Here is a 15,627-nt window from a genome sequence, read left to right on the forward strand (position 1 = left end):
AACCTGAAGTTTTATGACCTGTTGCATGAGAATGAAAACATTCAAATTTTAACCAAATATAAAAGCCAATATTTAAGGTTGACAGTTCAGTGCAACATTTGTAACTTTGGTTCTACAATAAAATCAACTTGTTTAATTTTTTAAAAATTTAACTTCCGGTAAACTACAAAAACATGAAACAAAAATTTATATCATGTTTAAGTATGATCTTCAGTTTCAAGGAAAAGTTAAAATATGATGATTTTTACACTTACTGCGACGTTCAACACTTCATGCTGAACCAAACACAGACATTGGTATCTATAAGATCTGGCAAAAAAGTCAAAGAGGCTTTGGTGAAAGACTTATAATTTAGGTTTGTGTAAATTATAAAATGGCTTCTTTCTGTTATTGATCGCACAAACAAGGCTGTAAAAACTTAGTTCATGCTTTAGGTTTTATCCGTTATATTATTATTGAAACTATACATTTTTTGAAATGGGCTAAAGAAATCAGAGATAAAATTTGGTAGATAAAAGCTGGGCTGTATGCACTTTATGCATAATCATAACCTTAGAACTCATGTAACGCAATTAAACAGATGATTAACAACTTCTTCATGCTATATTTTTTATGGAAAAAATATATCCTAATACTAACATGCTTTTACATGTTCACAATGAGCATCGCTTATATGATTTCATGATGAAATATTCCAGTTGTTTTGCAGTTCAGGCTGTTATTTTATAACATGTGTGGACTGACATAACAGTGTGGGGCTGACAGACTGACACTCACATTGAAAACTTCATAATGAATCATATTTGCCACTTGCTAAATACAAATAATGGGAAGATTCTGAAAGACAGCCACATGGAAAACTAGCAAACAAGCCACAAGCGTGAAAGGATCATACTCTGCAGCCAAATTGACATGAAGGAAAAAATACATTTTTTGTAAATGATCTGTTAGTTTTAGTCGCATAGCTGAAACAAATCTGCCAAATGTCAGGATAAAATCATAGATGTCGGAAGGGAGGAAGAAATTACAATACGATATGGCTAAAATATTATGCTACTAACAAAAAATAACTTTGAAAACTTCCTCATGCTTGATGATATTAGAAAGATCAGCAACTCATCAACCATCTAATCAAATAGAGCATACAAATGGCTGACAGATGCATGTTACAGGAGACACAGAAATATTGTCAAACATCTCTGTAATATGAGCTCTCAAAGTGCTCGCATAGTTAAAAAAAAGAGCAGATTTCTAGGCATCTAATATTGGAATTTCATAGATATTTCTTCTTATGGTGAGTTACTATTGGCAGAAGAATCTGAAAAAACAAAGGTAGCAGAAGACAATTAATCTTACAATAGAGTTGATGTGTTAGAATTAGAAGACAATAACAATATAAATGATATTTCTAGTTTTACCCAATAAATAGAAAAAAAACCACAGCTAGTTAAAAAGCTTGCCATGGCTTGGCTCGTTTATCGACCAAATTCTTCCCAAAACAATTAGAATATTTGATTTGCATGCCTTGTGGGATCTCCCACAATAAATGTGCTAATAATATACTGTGCACAATAATATTATGCTAACCGCCCCCACATAGGGTACAAGTATGTATAACATCTCTTGCTAACCTCCTTTACATATTTAAAAGGAATAAAATCAACAGCTTTAATTTTTCAAAAGTTTTCTTTAAAAAATATGTCAACTCTTTCTCTACAATGCTCAATTACATTTTGGTAATACAGCAAAAAAAATTGCCTGCTATAACCTTAACTTTTATATCTAGTTAAAAATGTTTGGCAGAAACATTTAAAAAGTTAAGTTCATCATGAATTTAAACCAAAATAGGCACCCATTCAATTAACTGTGAACAAACTGAGTAAAATTAGCTGTAACATATCTTGGTAAAACTTGGAGATGTAAACAATCTAAAATATCTTTGTTGTTTGATATTGTTTGCTAACTGGATTGCCTCATGGATAATTCAGTTTTAATGAATGCTTATTTAGCACTACAAGCATAACCAAACAGTTATATTAATAATAGGTTAGCTATGCACTAGCCTGTTTCTGTTATCGATGCCATTATAAACACCTGGTAATTATAATGTTTGGTAATGGTCACCTTCTAGTTTCTTTCAGTTATATTGTTAATAATAACAAGGTTTCATTGAATTGGCTCATTAAACTTTAAGGGGTAAATCAATGAACAAAAGGCACAGTAATATGTAGTTCATAAATATGCATAACCTTATGTACATAGTACAGCCACCCATACTTTGTATACTTATAAATACCAAGAGGCAACGACTGTATTCTGCTCATTTGTAACTGTGTTTTTCCAGCTTAAGTGTCAAAGTCTTAAATATGTACCTAAAATGTCTTGTAGATTAGACTTGAATGATATGACAGCTTAAAAATTGTTTCAAATTTTCAGAATTATTATCATTTATGCGCATGACAATAACAAAGCATTAGTTGCTTTGCAGAGGAATTTGTTTGGTAAAAAAAATTTGGTAAAAAACATTGTCGATAAATAGGTTGTGCGAAAGGTCAGAACTACTACAAATAAGTTCATATTTCATTATTGTGAGATGAACCAAACATAGACTATTGTTAGTTCTAACCAATAAGAAAAATAACTACAGTCATTTGACAATAGATTAGAACAGTCACGTTATTTGTGAAATAAATTTATTTGTATGGCTGGAGTATAATGCATAGCAGGTGTATACCGTAAAACTGGTGTATAATGTATAGCTGGTGTATACTGTATAGCTGCAGTATACTGTATAACTGGTTTATACTGTATAACTGGTGTATACCATATAGCTGGTTACATGTCTTTATTATAGTACGAGTTTATTAAAACACATTATTGTATATATATTTGCGTTTGCCTCCTTAGCTCTTTCAATTAACATGTGAAAATGAACACAGATTTTATGACAATGTGGTAACATGTGGGCTTTTAAGTTTCATGAAACCTATGTGTTGGCTAATGACCTCTTGCTATTTCACTAAACCATACATGTGCATGTTGATGGTTAGTAGACAATATACGTGAAAGTGGATGAACAAGTTTGAATTAAGGTAATTAAAAAGGACTAGCGATGCTCCAATTTTTACTATTACCTAAAATACATGTATTTGAACATATACCTCATTCAGCAGTTTATAACAGAATATCGTAAAACTTCATAATAAAATATTCAGATTGAAACATCAGAATAATTGCTAAAATCTCCAGAAATTCTACAATATCAGTAAAAAGTAATAACATGGCACACAAGAGCTCCAAATATTATATAAGTAAGAATATGGCACACAAAAACTCCAAATATTCTATAAGTAAGAATATGGCAGACAAGAACTAAAATAGCAGCACAATTAACTATACCTACATGTACTTTGAATTACAAAATGCAAAATATTATCTAGCTCAAGTATTGAAAACATTACTACAATAATGATAAATCTGATGTAGCAATTGTAATTGATAATGAGCTAACTGCTTAATCAATTGAACGGTTGGAAGCAAAAAGAATTTATCTCATTTTCACAAGATAAGCATAACAACATTCCATAACATTCCACATTCAACAAATTAAAGATAATTTTAATAGTATCACTATCTATAAGTACATGTATTTATTTGAATACCAGAAGGCACTTGATTACTGTAATCTTATTAGAGGAGGCAAACTTCATGGTCTGTGATGTACTGTGCCCAGTGGTATTGACTCTCTTCTGAAGGTTGAACTATTTACTGTACGAAAGGGTGAATTATTCGATCTCTGGTGACTCTCATCACAGATTCAATGTAATATTCAATCTCTGGTGACTCTCATCACAGATTCAATGTAATATTCAATCTCTGGTGACTCTCATCACAGATTCAACAAAATATCTGCCATGTGGGTTATACCACTCGATTTGATTCTCTTCTAATGCATTCAGTAAGACGTATTGGCAGTTATTAAACCACCAGCCAGCTACAATACAACAAATAGATATAGAATTATCATTCAAAATGGGTTATTATAGAACACGCTGAAGTTCTGATTTGCCTATGTACTGAAAAAAGTAAAAAGAAATTTTCAAGTTCTAAAAGATTACCATTGTTTTTTTTCAAGTTTTCAGTGTATTATAAATGTAGTTACAGTGAACCTTCTAGGTACTTCCTTTAGCACCTTACAAATCATTGTAATGCTTGTTATCAGTGTCTATGCACTGAATTACAGTGAGCTAAATATAATTTGTCTATTCTCACTCTGCTGAGCACAATTTACTTCGGTGTTATGGAGAGTTAAAAAGTCATGTTGGTAACATATCCATTAAAGCAGACAAACCCCACTTCTGCTAACCCTTAAAGACATGCATACAGACAAAGCATGTCAATATACCTTTTAAAGCCTACAAGATACTATTATTTTTTTTTTTAGCCAACAAGGTAGATTCCGTATTACAGCATAACAGTTCTGCCAATTTTCCCACCAATTTTAAACCCATTTTAATCTGTAGTTTCCCTGTGTTTTTTTATAGAAACTGCCTAAAGTTCCCTATGCCAGTAGTTTTGAATATTTGGTTACATACTAGATCTGACAGTCTACAAAATATAATTTTCTATTCAAAAAAACTGTCCTAAAATGTCAAGGTGTTTTAATTCCATAAATCCCACATAAATCATAAAGCCTTCAAAGATTTTTTGCAGAGTTTTGACGTGAATATGTCCCATAGATGTATTTATCTAGACTAAAACTCTAGGGTCTGAAACTGTTGTATTTAGAAACATAATCGCGATAACATCCTTATGCACTAGATGTTAACACTGTGATCATGGTTACAAAAAATGGCCATGATAATTTTTCCAGAATCTTATTGGCAAGATTGTCAGAATCTGTTGGCGAAATACACATTTGCCAACAGGCCTTTTGTTAAAATTGAAAATTTTAAAGCGGTGATTGTAAATGAGTTATTTTTGGCCTTCTCTTACTGAAACATTGGATACTGTTTTGGCAGCTAAATTAAAATTAATTAAGATATGAAAAAAAATCACGATATCCTGACCATGAAAATGGTGAGTTATCACGTTATAGTGATAGTGATGATGAATTTTTTTGGTTTGACCAGTAAAATTAGATGACTTGGTTTTTTATGTTTATGTTGGCTTCTTGTGATGCTTAGCATTTCATTTTTTTTCTACTTGTTTTAATGGTAAAGTTTTTGTATGAATCGTATTTCTTTCTCCAAATAGTTCCCATATTCATTCAAATTGAGTAACTTTTTTATTCTGTAATAACCTACTGTAAATGCAAAAAATCCATGTAAATTTTTAATTGATGACCTACTGAACTTGGAATACGTCTCACGCAGAAAAGCAACCTTTACGTAATCAAACATGGTGATTAAAGAGACTGACTTCTATGCCAGCTGAGTATTCTTACTCTCTTGTCATATATATGATAGCAGGAGAATAGAAACATTGTGCTATAGATCTAGACTCTGGTCATCAATTAGTTAAGTTCATGGATTATTTTTATTTTCTTCCAATATGATATGCTACACAATTACTTTGAGGAAAAACTCCTTACAGCAGATTTATGTATCTAAGAGTTACGGTGGATAAATTTTCAACATTAAATAAATGATTACACACTATTTTTTAGTAAACTTTAATAAAATCATCGAGTTTTTTTGTTAAAGAAATACATAAAAATTTTCTGTTGACAAACAGCAATAAGAGAGTCTTTAGAAGCAACACCGAATGCATGAATACGACACAAAAAGAGTTTGTGAAGAACTGATAAATCTTTTGCAAAAACAGACTCACCTTGATACCTTTGAGCACAGTTGCTTGAGCTGAGGTCTTGATCCCGATCAGGAGTACTGAATTTCATACCATTATGATAGTAGACCAGTTTAAAGCTGTCTAAACTTCCACGATATCCATCATCACTTATCTGTTAGTGAAGATAAGTGAAAACTGTCTCTTAATGAGTACACATGTCTGTTTCTCTATCATGAATTTTGTTTAGATTACCACATTCAAATATCGCTAAACTCTAATTGAGGTAGTAATCTAAAGACATGCTACTATCATCATGGTTTATACATATCTAGCTAGGCTATATGTTGTATAGACAATAAGAAATTAATACATATTATCTATATTCCTTCTAATTTATGCAAACTGTGAAAGTTTCTTTGAAAATTTTTTAACAAACTGCTTAGTCATTTACAATTATGCAATAATAGCCATATCTAAGGACATCAACAGATTATAATCTAAATTGTGTGCAAATCTGAATCATTCCGAAAAGAAATCTAAAGTTTTATTTTAAACTTTTTCAGTTATTTTCAGTATCAATGTCTTGAAGCCACAAATCTGTGAAACATTCTATTTTTAGCCTTAGAAGTCCAAACTTCTAAAGCGAGTTCTCATCATTTCATATTTTCTCATCTTTTCTTTAAAACTTAATTGAAAAATTTCTTCAAAAATTACTGTTTAGGCAAATCAGTCAGAAAAAGACAACTCCTCATTTACCAGTTTTATGAAATGATATAAAGTGTCACATTGAATTTAGTTTCCTTTTGAGACCAAATTTAATGTGCCTCAATTATTTAATGGAAAAATAATAGTATTTAGATATATTATTAGTGTTATTACTATATTGTAGAACTTTGAGTAATAATGAACTTCATTTTAATGTAAAAGCAACTTCTTCAAATCAATTAAGTAATCAATATTTTTTGGTAAAATTGTATATCAGACTAACTTTTGTAGCTTCTTAAGAAAATATTTTCAATATTAACATAAATTGAAGGTTTAAAATTGTGGCTGAATCAGTAAAGTTGATATTATCTAATGCAATGTAAATACTTACAATTAATTTGTAGCCATCTGCCAAACCATTTATATGAAAACTCGGCCAGACTCCAGACTCAGTAGTTCCATTAGCTGCTCGGAGGAAAATGGACAGTTTGGTGTTTGATCTGGTCAAAAGATGGATTTTATCTAAACCTGAAAAGTTTCCATATGATGTAAAAAAAGGAAAAAAAAAGAGAGTTAAATAGTTTTCTAATATCTAATAATGCTTTTGTTGCCACTTGTTAGCAGGTAAATCTATTGAAATTTCACAGTATCGCCATCACAACCTTAACAAATGAGGTAAATACATGAAAAATAATAATTTTTTGAAGCTACAAAGCAATAGTACAATACTTTAACAACTTGTCTATGTAAACAAACAAGTAAATACAGCAAGGTAGTACTTCAGAAATTGAAATACGCTGCATTGTCAGATCTAAACTACTTTATACATGACACATTTTTACAGAGATAAACTATTTTTATGTTTAATTCTGAAAATTCATATGTAGTATAGACACAACTGGTGCATTGTGAAAGCGGATTTAAACAATTGCCAGATCATATCATAGGACCAGTTTGGACATTTATTACTGCAACAACACAAAATTCATTATGATAATATGTTTTTGTGTTTGTCTAAAAAACATCTAGCATTTAGGTATGAAAGTTAATTATGTTTTCTGTTAGTAATTTTGGTAGGACAAAAGCTTGCAGTTTGATGCACTTACATTATTATAGAATATGTAGATACATTAACAGTAAACTTGTCTAAGAGATTTTCAAACGTGAAATAAAATGTAAGGTGTTAAAAAGTTTTATCACAAAACATAGTTTTCTACTTACCCAACCAAAATTCTCCAGCTATCTCACCAAATCCTGCCTGGTAATCTGTCCAATTTTTAATAAAACTGACTGATCCATTTACTCTTTTTTGAAACACAGTCCACCCTTGGCCATCAAAAAAGTCACACCAGACAGGAAATGGTTCACTATCTGTATGTGGTGGCTTGACTTGATAAACTCCGGAACATCTATTTCCTTGGTCATACAGCTCTTGACAATCTAAATTAACAAAAAAATTATGTTTTTTCAATTAAATCTTTTGCTACAAAATTAATATATTTACCGGCACATAAAACCAAATGTGGTAAAACCTCACATTTGACAAGGGTGGGCATAAGTTGTCATAACCTTTGAACCAGTTCGTAAGTGAAAATACTTTAATGTCAAACTAACCAGCATAAAATTATACATCAGCTGACACCATAAAAAACCCACAAATGTAATTCAAAAAAGGGCTCCGACACTTTTTGACCCCTTTAGCTACAACTGTGAGCATTTTCAAGTCAAATGACTTATTAATATAATAAAAGCTAACAAAACTATTATTTTTATTATAGAAACAAAAATATTTCTCCTTAGTACTATTTTTCGATAAAAATAACTCAAAATCTATAGGTCTGTATGTAGTGGAACCCTCGCACTTGTATGCGCTTGATCGACTGTTCAAGAAGTAAATGCAATGGAAAAAATAATTTTTTGGCAAGAAATACTCTTTTTTGGATAGGTGGTAGGCCTAAACATTGTTTCTATTGGTTCACCACAAGCATATAATTGTTTTCTTTTGCTCAAGTACACACATGATGGGTAGTTAATTAGCTACTCACCAATCCAAATAGGTTTGTAGGATGCTTACTAAACCACACCTGATCGCTCTTGACCACACACAAACTCTTTGCCAAGCCGTACTATGGGGCTCATGGTAGCGCAATGGTTAAAATATATCTGACAAATAGCTTTCTACAGATCAGAATAGAGAAACATTTAATTTATGTATGGTAAACGGTTCATTTTGTTTCAATTTTTATTTTTTAAAGACAATAAATGGAAACTAATAGATTGATTATTAGTATTATTAAGATCAATCCATCAAGGTTTCTTAAATTTACTTCAAATATTGCTCATTTAGCAATAAAAGGTTTACAATGTCTACTTTTTTAAGAGATGAATAAAAAATAATGACAAACTTTGCAAAAGAATTCGTTTAGTTTTTTCACCAGTTTCAAAGTTTAAAAAATTTTCAACAAAATACTTATGTAAAATAGTTCAATTATAGTTGAGCTTAAGATATGTACAATTGTACAACAGTCTCTCAGTACAAAGAAACCATTGCTATACACACTTGATTATGGTTATATCACATTTTTACCTTGGGGTAGCGGCATCTCTCTTGTCACAGTTTGTTTGGTTGTAGGCTGCTCTGTTAACAACTGTTGACTTGTTAATTGTGTTGAAGGCACTTCATCTGCTGCTGGACTTTGGTTTAATGGAGTCTGGGTCGTCATTCTCTTAGCTGTAGTTCGACTCGCCAGGCACTCAGCCAAGCTGTCAAGCAGTTTGCTATGAAACATGGTAGTGACTTCAACATGAAACGGAAATGCGCTGTCGTCCAAAATTTCATGATTAAGTGTTAAGAATGTTGGACACTCATTCTGCAAAAGTTCCCCAGCTGCGTAAATACTTTGTCGCAATTGAAACAATTTTTGTCCTTTTTCATTCAGCCCGATGAGACGAGCATTTGAAGCAGTAACTAAGAGAACGAATAGTATAAGACTCGATAAGAAGGCCATTTTGTGAAGCTTGGCACAGACTGAAGATACCAGTCATTGAGAATCACTAATATAGGTTCCCTATATGTAAGCCACGCCCACAAAATTTAAGACTTATTACCAAGCGAAACTTGTATTTTAGAATTGTATTGGCTTTAAAAAAGCTTTTAATTTGCTCAAAAACATAGGCTATGTTTTTTTTAGCCTATCAAGCGCATCTAAAAATTTGTAATTATAAAAACTATAAATTACTGTATATCCCTGCATTTATGCCTATTCAAGAATGCAAAAATAGTTTACCATTATAAGCGTTCTAGCTTAAACTTACTGCGACTCTTACTAAAAGCAAACATAATAACATTATATTTACTTAACTTTAACATTTACAACTTGAACATTTACCAACTCAACTTCACCAATGCCTTTTGCATTGCGAAACTAACATCAGCGTGAAATGTAAGCAGTTTATTTAATGGCTCAACACAAACAGTGACTGAAGTCTTTCGATTAAAAGAAAGACGACTTGCTAATTATATAATACTCACCAAAAAGAAACTTCTTGTACTGAGCCGGCAAACAGGCTCAATACACTGCTCATTCACTGGTTGCAAGTTGGGGCGGCAAATGTTAGGCGACTAGTTAAGAACAACTGGGGGTGTGGAGGGGGGGCGGTTTAAGTAAGCCCCAACAGGTTTCTCTTATGTATGGCCTCAGCCGAGCCTCTCACGTAAAGTTTTAAAATTTTTTATTGAAAAGTAAAAACATTTATTTATTTTTTGAGATTTGTTTTGTTTTAGGTGAAATGACTGACGAGACATTTTTAAATTAAAATAGGCAAAACTTGACTGCAGTTAAAACGCTCAGAAAAAAGAAATCTTTTTTTTTCTTTAGATAGTTTTAGCAAAGATCAATTTTGCCATTTTAATTATAAGTTCACACGGAAATTTTCACGCTTTCGTTAGGACATGGCCAAGCAGATATTTGGTAAAACTTGAAATTTTGCAAGCCCTTATAAAAGTTGTTAACAAGAATATTTTGCGGCTGATGATGATAATAATGACGCTTAAAAGCTACTAAAAGTTGATGTTTGTCTCTATGGCTTGGAATAAAGTGATATTCTACAGCGATAAAAACCGTTTCCATAGTCGTTGGGCAAATAACCTTTCGAATGACGGATTTTGAGGTCGAGTTATCTGAAGCAATTTATCATTGCGTGAAAACGGACTAAACAATTCCGTTCGAGTTGACCTTGCGTTTGCGATGAAATTTTACACTTTATCTGAGGGCGAGTTTGACTGTCTTGTACTTCGCTGCAGAAAGTTCCTAAAAAGTTGAGGCGGCTCAGCTGGCCAGCGGTCCCAGTGAACAGGGACCTACCGGCAAAAGCCATACTTTTTTGCAGCATTTGTTTTCATAGGTATGTGTGACGTGTCATGATTTATAGTGTAAGTTTATATGCAAATCTTTATGATTTCCCTTAGATCAAAGCTATTTTTCTAGTGTCAGCTTATATTCAAGATAGGCTTTTCTATGGGGATATATGGTATGCTGCCCTTGTTTCACTCTGACAAGCAGAGGTGGTTTCCCGTTCACATTTCAGTTTAGTTTACTATCATCAGTAAGGTTCAAACAATCACTATGTTTCCATGATGTACAGTACTTCGGAGTTGCGCTCTCGCCGAATCATGGGAACGGCGTCTTTGCATTGAACATTAGGCATTAGCTTCTACAAAGTCTAGGAAAATAAGTTAAAAGAGACTTTCGTAAAATACTTAAAACTCAGGTTTGTGTAAGTTAATTATAAACTGGCTTATTTCTGTTATTAATTGTGCAAATGGGTTTGTAACAACTTAGTTCATGATTTAGCCTTTATCAGTTATATTATTATTTGAACTATGATTTTAGAATTAGCTCACAGAAGTTAAAGACAAAAGTCAGTAGATGAAATGCTCAGATATATGCAATTGGTACAGCATCATGACCCTAGAACTCATGTAACACAGTCTGAAAGATAATTTACAAGTTTTTCATGCTAAATTAAATATGCAAAAATTATAGCCTAAAACGAACATGCTATCAAATGTTCCCATTGAGCATCACTTAAATTGTTTCATGACGAAACGTTCCAGTTGTTTGGCAGTTCACGTTGTTATTTTATAACATGTGTGAGCTGACATAACTGTGTGAGCTGACAGACTGACACTCGCACTGACAACTCTTGATGAATCATATTTGACACTTTCTAAAGACAAATGATTGGAAGATTCTGGAAGACAGCCACACTGAAAATTACCAAACAGGCAACAATTTTTCAAAAGTAATATTTTGCAGCCAAATTTACATAAGAAAAGACACATATCTTGTAAATGATTTAATAGTTTTAGCAACCCAGCTGAAACAAATCTGGCACATGTCAGAATAAAATCACAGTTGTTGGAAGGGAGGAGGAAAATGCAATAAGTTATGACTATTATGCTATGAACAACAAAAGAACTTCAATAATTTCCTCATGCACGATGACATCATAAAGATCAGCAACTCATCAACTATCTAATTGAATAGAACATACAAATGGCTGACAGATGCAAGTTACATGATACATAGAAATATTGTCAAACATCTCTGTGATATGACTTCTCAAAATTCTCAGATTATCAAGGAAAATAGCAAAGTTCTAGAACATCTAGTGTCGGAATTTCAGAGATATTTCTCTTTATGGTGAGTTACTATTAGTCCAAGCATCTGAAGAAAAAAATGTAACAGAAGAGAATGACTCTTACTGAGGAGTTGATGTGTTTGTATTAGAAGAAATTACAAATATAAAAGATATTTCTAGTTTTAACCAATAAATATAAAAAACAACAACAGCTAGCTAAAAAGCTTGCCATGGCTTGGTTCGTTTATTGACAAAAAGCTTCACAAAACTGTTACAATTTTTTATCTGTATGCCTCGTGTGATCTCCCAACATAAATGGGCCTATCAGCAAGCTAGCATGTATAACATATTTTGCTAACTTCGCATACTTAGGGTAAACGTATGTATAAAAACTTTTGATAACCTCCCTTACATAATTGAAAGAATCAAAGTAAACATCTTTAATTGTTTAAGAATTTTCTTAAAAGTTACGCAAATCTTTCTGTACATGGCTCAAATACATTTTGGTAATACAACAACAAAAATTGCCTGCTATAACAGTAACTTTTAAAACTAGTTAACAAAAGTTTGGCAGCAACATTTAAAAAGTTAAGTTCATCATGAATTCAAACCATAAAAGGCACCCATTTAATTAACTGTAAATAAATTGAATAAAAAGAGCTGTAACACATCTTGGTATAACTTGGGTCTGTAAACATTACCAAATATTGTTGTTGTTTGATATTCTATGCTAATTGGATTGCCTCATGCATAATCCAGTCTTAATAGTCTTTATTACTTATTTGTATAACTGGTGTATACTGTATAACTGGTGTATACTGTATAACTGGAGTATATTATATAACTGGTGTATACTGTATAACTGGTGTATACTGTATAACTGGTGTATACTGTATAGCAGGTGTATACTGTATAACTGGTGTATACTGTATAACTGATGTATACTTTATAACTGGCATAAACTGTATAACTGGTGTATACCGTATAACTGGAGTATACTATATAACTGGTGTATACTGTATAACTGGTGTATACTGTATAACTGGTGTACACTGTATAACTGGTGTACACTGTATAACTGGAGTATACTGTATAACTGGTGTATACCATATAACTGGTTTATACTGTATAACTGGTGTATACTGTATAACTGGTGTACACTGTATAACTGGATTATACTGTATAACTGGTGTATACCATATAACTGGTTTATACTGTATAACTGGTGTATACCGTATAACTGGAGTATACTATATAACTGGTGTATACTGTATAACTGGTGTAAACTGTATAACTGGTGTACACTGTATAACTGGTGTACACTGTATAAATGGAGTATACTGCATAACTGGAGTATACTGTATAACTGGTGTATACTGTATATCTGGAGTATACTGTATAACTGGAGTATACTGTATAACTGGTGTATACTGTATATCTGGAGTATACCATGTAACTAGTGTATACCATATAACTGGTGTATACTGTATAACTGGAGTGGACTATATAACTGGTGTATACTGTATACCTGGTGTACACTGTATAACTGGTGTATACCATATAACTGGTCTATACTAACTCTAGCTGCTGATAGTATCAATAATCAAAGAAGAGGTTACTATAAACATCATGTAAACATGAACTTACCATACATGGTGTATTTAAGATACTAAAATATTTATTCTCAAAAAAAGCAAGAATAACTATAAAAATATTTTCCTTAAAACGTATTTTATTAGTTTATGTTCTGTGCATAACTATTCTAGACAATCATGTGCTGTGGGTTCACAATTAAAACAGCAAGCATTAGTCTACTAAAATGCCTTGTTATACAAGTTAGTTTTGTCAGTTTGCCTGCTGTCAGGTAGGCACGGAGCATTAATACAAACTTTCATAATTATATCTATCATATCTCAATGTTGCCTGATGACAATTAAAACTGTATAAGTTTTTCTAAGTTTCTCCTAATTAATGCTTGAATAAAACTTGTGCAAAGAGCTAAGCTTTGTAAAATCTAAATTTTAAGAAAAGTGTATGTCGGCCACACTCGTAGGTTCTAACCTGCATGTTCTAACATGCTTCTAAAATGAACTATGAAATAATACAGGTCTTTAAGTGACAAAATTTTACTTATGCTATGTTGGCGGTCAATTGCGAGTTCATTCAATGTAATAACTATGTGCACAACTACTCTGACATCCTGCAAGGTGGTATCATCCTCCAGCTGATGTTTGCATAACTGCAGCTAAGTTAGATACCTCAGTTGACTTCTAGGGTGACACATTTTTCCTGACCTGTAGTTTTACCTTTGAAAATACAGACAAACCTATATATATTATTATAGTAAGGAATCGTTTTAGCAAGGCATTATTGAACTTTTCAATACAATTTAGAGATATTTGAATAACCAAACTCGACATAAACACAACCGATATTTAAATTATCTGAAAGTACCAATAAACTACAATTTGTACTCAGGAATATAGAAAATTGTTAATAATCAGTAGTTGCTAGCTTGCTATCTATCAATATAAAATATTGTCAAGTCCATGAGTGAATAAACCCTGCAGTATATGTAGATCTTTTACTCAAATTTATTGGTCTCTCAACTGTTTGTAGAAAACCAAGGCGGCAAGATAAGGCTTCTACATGAAGTTTGTAGTTGGCTACTAAACTCCTTTAAAAGCTGGTTACTAAAAATCAATGTCAAATAAAATGTTTGACTTGATAGCAAATATCAACAACTGTTAAGTTGGAGAATACAATGCAATTTATTTTTGAAGCAAAAATGGTGAGGATGACCAAGGCTCAGACGCATGACTTCAAATGTTGTACATTAACTAGTGCAGCAGATTTTTGTTCTTGGAATCAAGATAATAAACTGATTATTCTACCAGGTCTGTTTCTTCCTATCGTAAATCAGAGGGTTAGTTTGACAGATTTGAAACGCTGTCAAACAATTTGAAACAATGATTAAAATACCACAATGTACAAGTAGACTACAACTTTTACTCATAATTATAAGAGATTGTTAATAGCTGGTAATTGGTAGTTTGCTATCAATGAAGATATTGTCAGGTTCATGAGTTGCTCTACCTAGGATTCAGTGTATGCCTTTGTTTCGCGTTCATTGAAAATTCTATTGTTGGTAGAAAACCAGCGCAGCAAGATAAGGCTTTTGCGTAAATTTTGAAATTGAATACTCAAACTGTTTCGAATGACAAAAAACTTTTGACCTGATAGCAAAGATTAACAGCTGTCACATTGTTTCATACCATAAATTTTAATTTAGGAGCAAATACTATGCAAATGGCCAAGCCTCAGACCAAAAAGCTTGAATTGTTGTTCATTGATTAATCAGACAGCTTTTTGTTCTTAGAAGCAGGATGATGAAATGATTATCCTATCATTGTACTGCTGGTACTACGAGAAAGATGGAAACTCTCAACTCGACTGACATGATGCAATAAAGATAAGCATTGCTATGAC

At 32.1% G+C, this 15,627-nt stretch overlaps 1 protein-coding gene across 1 annotated transcript; it reads right to left on the minus strand.

The window, feature by feature from the left end:
• Nucleotides 1–3,098: 3,098 nt before the first annotated feature.
• On the minus strand, nt 3,099–9,508 carry LOC137396706 (microfibril-associated glycoprotein 4-like). The gene is made up of 5 exons (XM_068083020.1): nt 9,083–9,508; nt 7,717–7,935; nt 6,887–7,023; nt 5,833–5,962; nt 3,099–3,994 (listed from the first exon to the last, which is right to left on the minus strand). The coding sequence occupies exons 1-5, from the start codon at nt 9,501–9,503 to the stop codon at nt 3,870–3,872; spliced, it is 1,032 nt and encodes a 343-aa protein (XP_067939121.1). The 5' UTR covers nt 9,504–9,508; the 3' UTR covers nt 3,099–3,869.
• Nucleotides 9,509–15,627: the final 6,119 nt, after the last annotated feature.

Source organism: Watersipora subatra, chromosome 5 (genome assembly GCF_963576615.1).
Source record: "Watersipora subatra chromosome 5, tzWatSuba1.1, whole genome shotgun sequence".
In the NCBI taxonomy this organism is placed as follows: domain Eukaryota; kingdom Metazoa; phylum Bryozoa; class Gymnolaemata; order Cheilostomatida; family Watersiporidae; genus Watersipora; species Watersipora subatra.

Coding starts and splice junctions, on each gene's coding strand:
- LOC137396706 (XM_068083020.1), bottom strand. CDS start 9,503: ATGGCCTTCTTATCGAGTCTTATACTATTCGTTCTCTTAGTTACTGCT. Junction 7,024..7,716: donor AGCTGGAGAATTTTGGTTGG/GTAAGTAGAAAA, acceptor GAAACTTTTCAG/GTTTAGATAAAATCCATCTT. Junction 3,995..5,832: donor CTGTGCTCAAAGGTATCAAG/GTGAGTCTGTTT, acceptor GTTGTATTGTAG/CTGGCTGGTGGTTTAATAAC.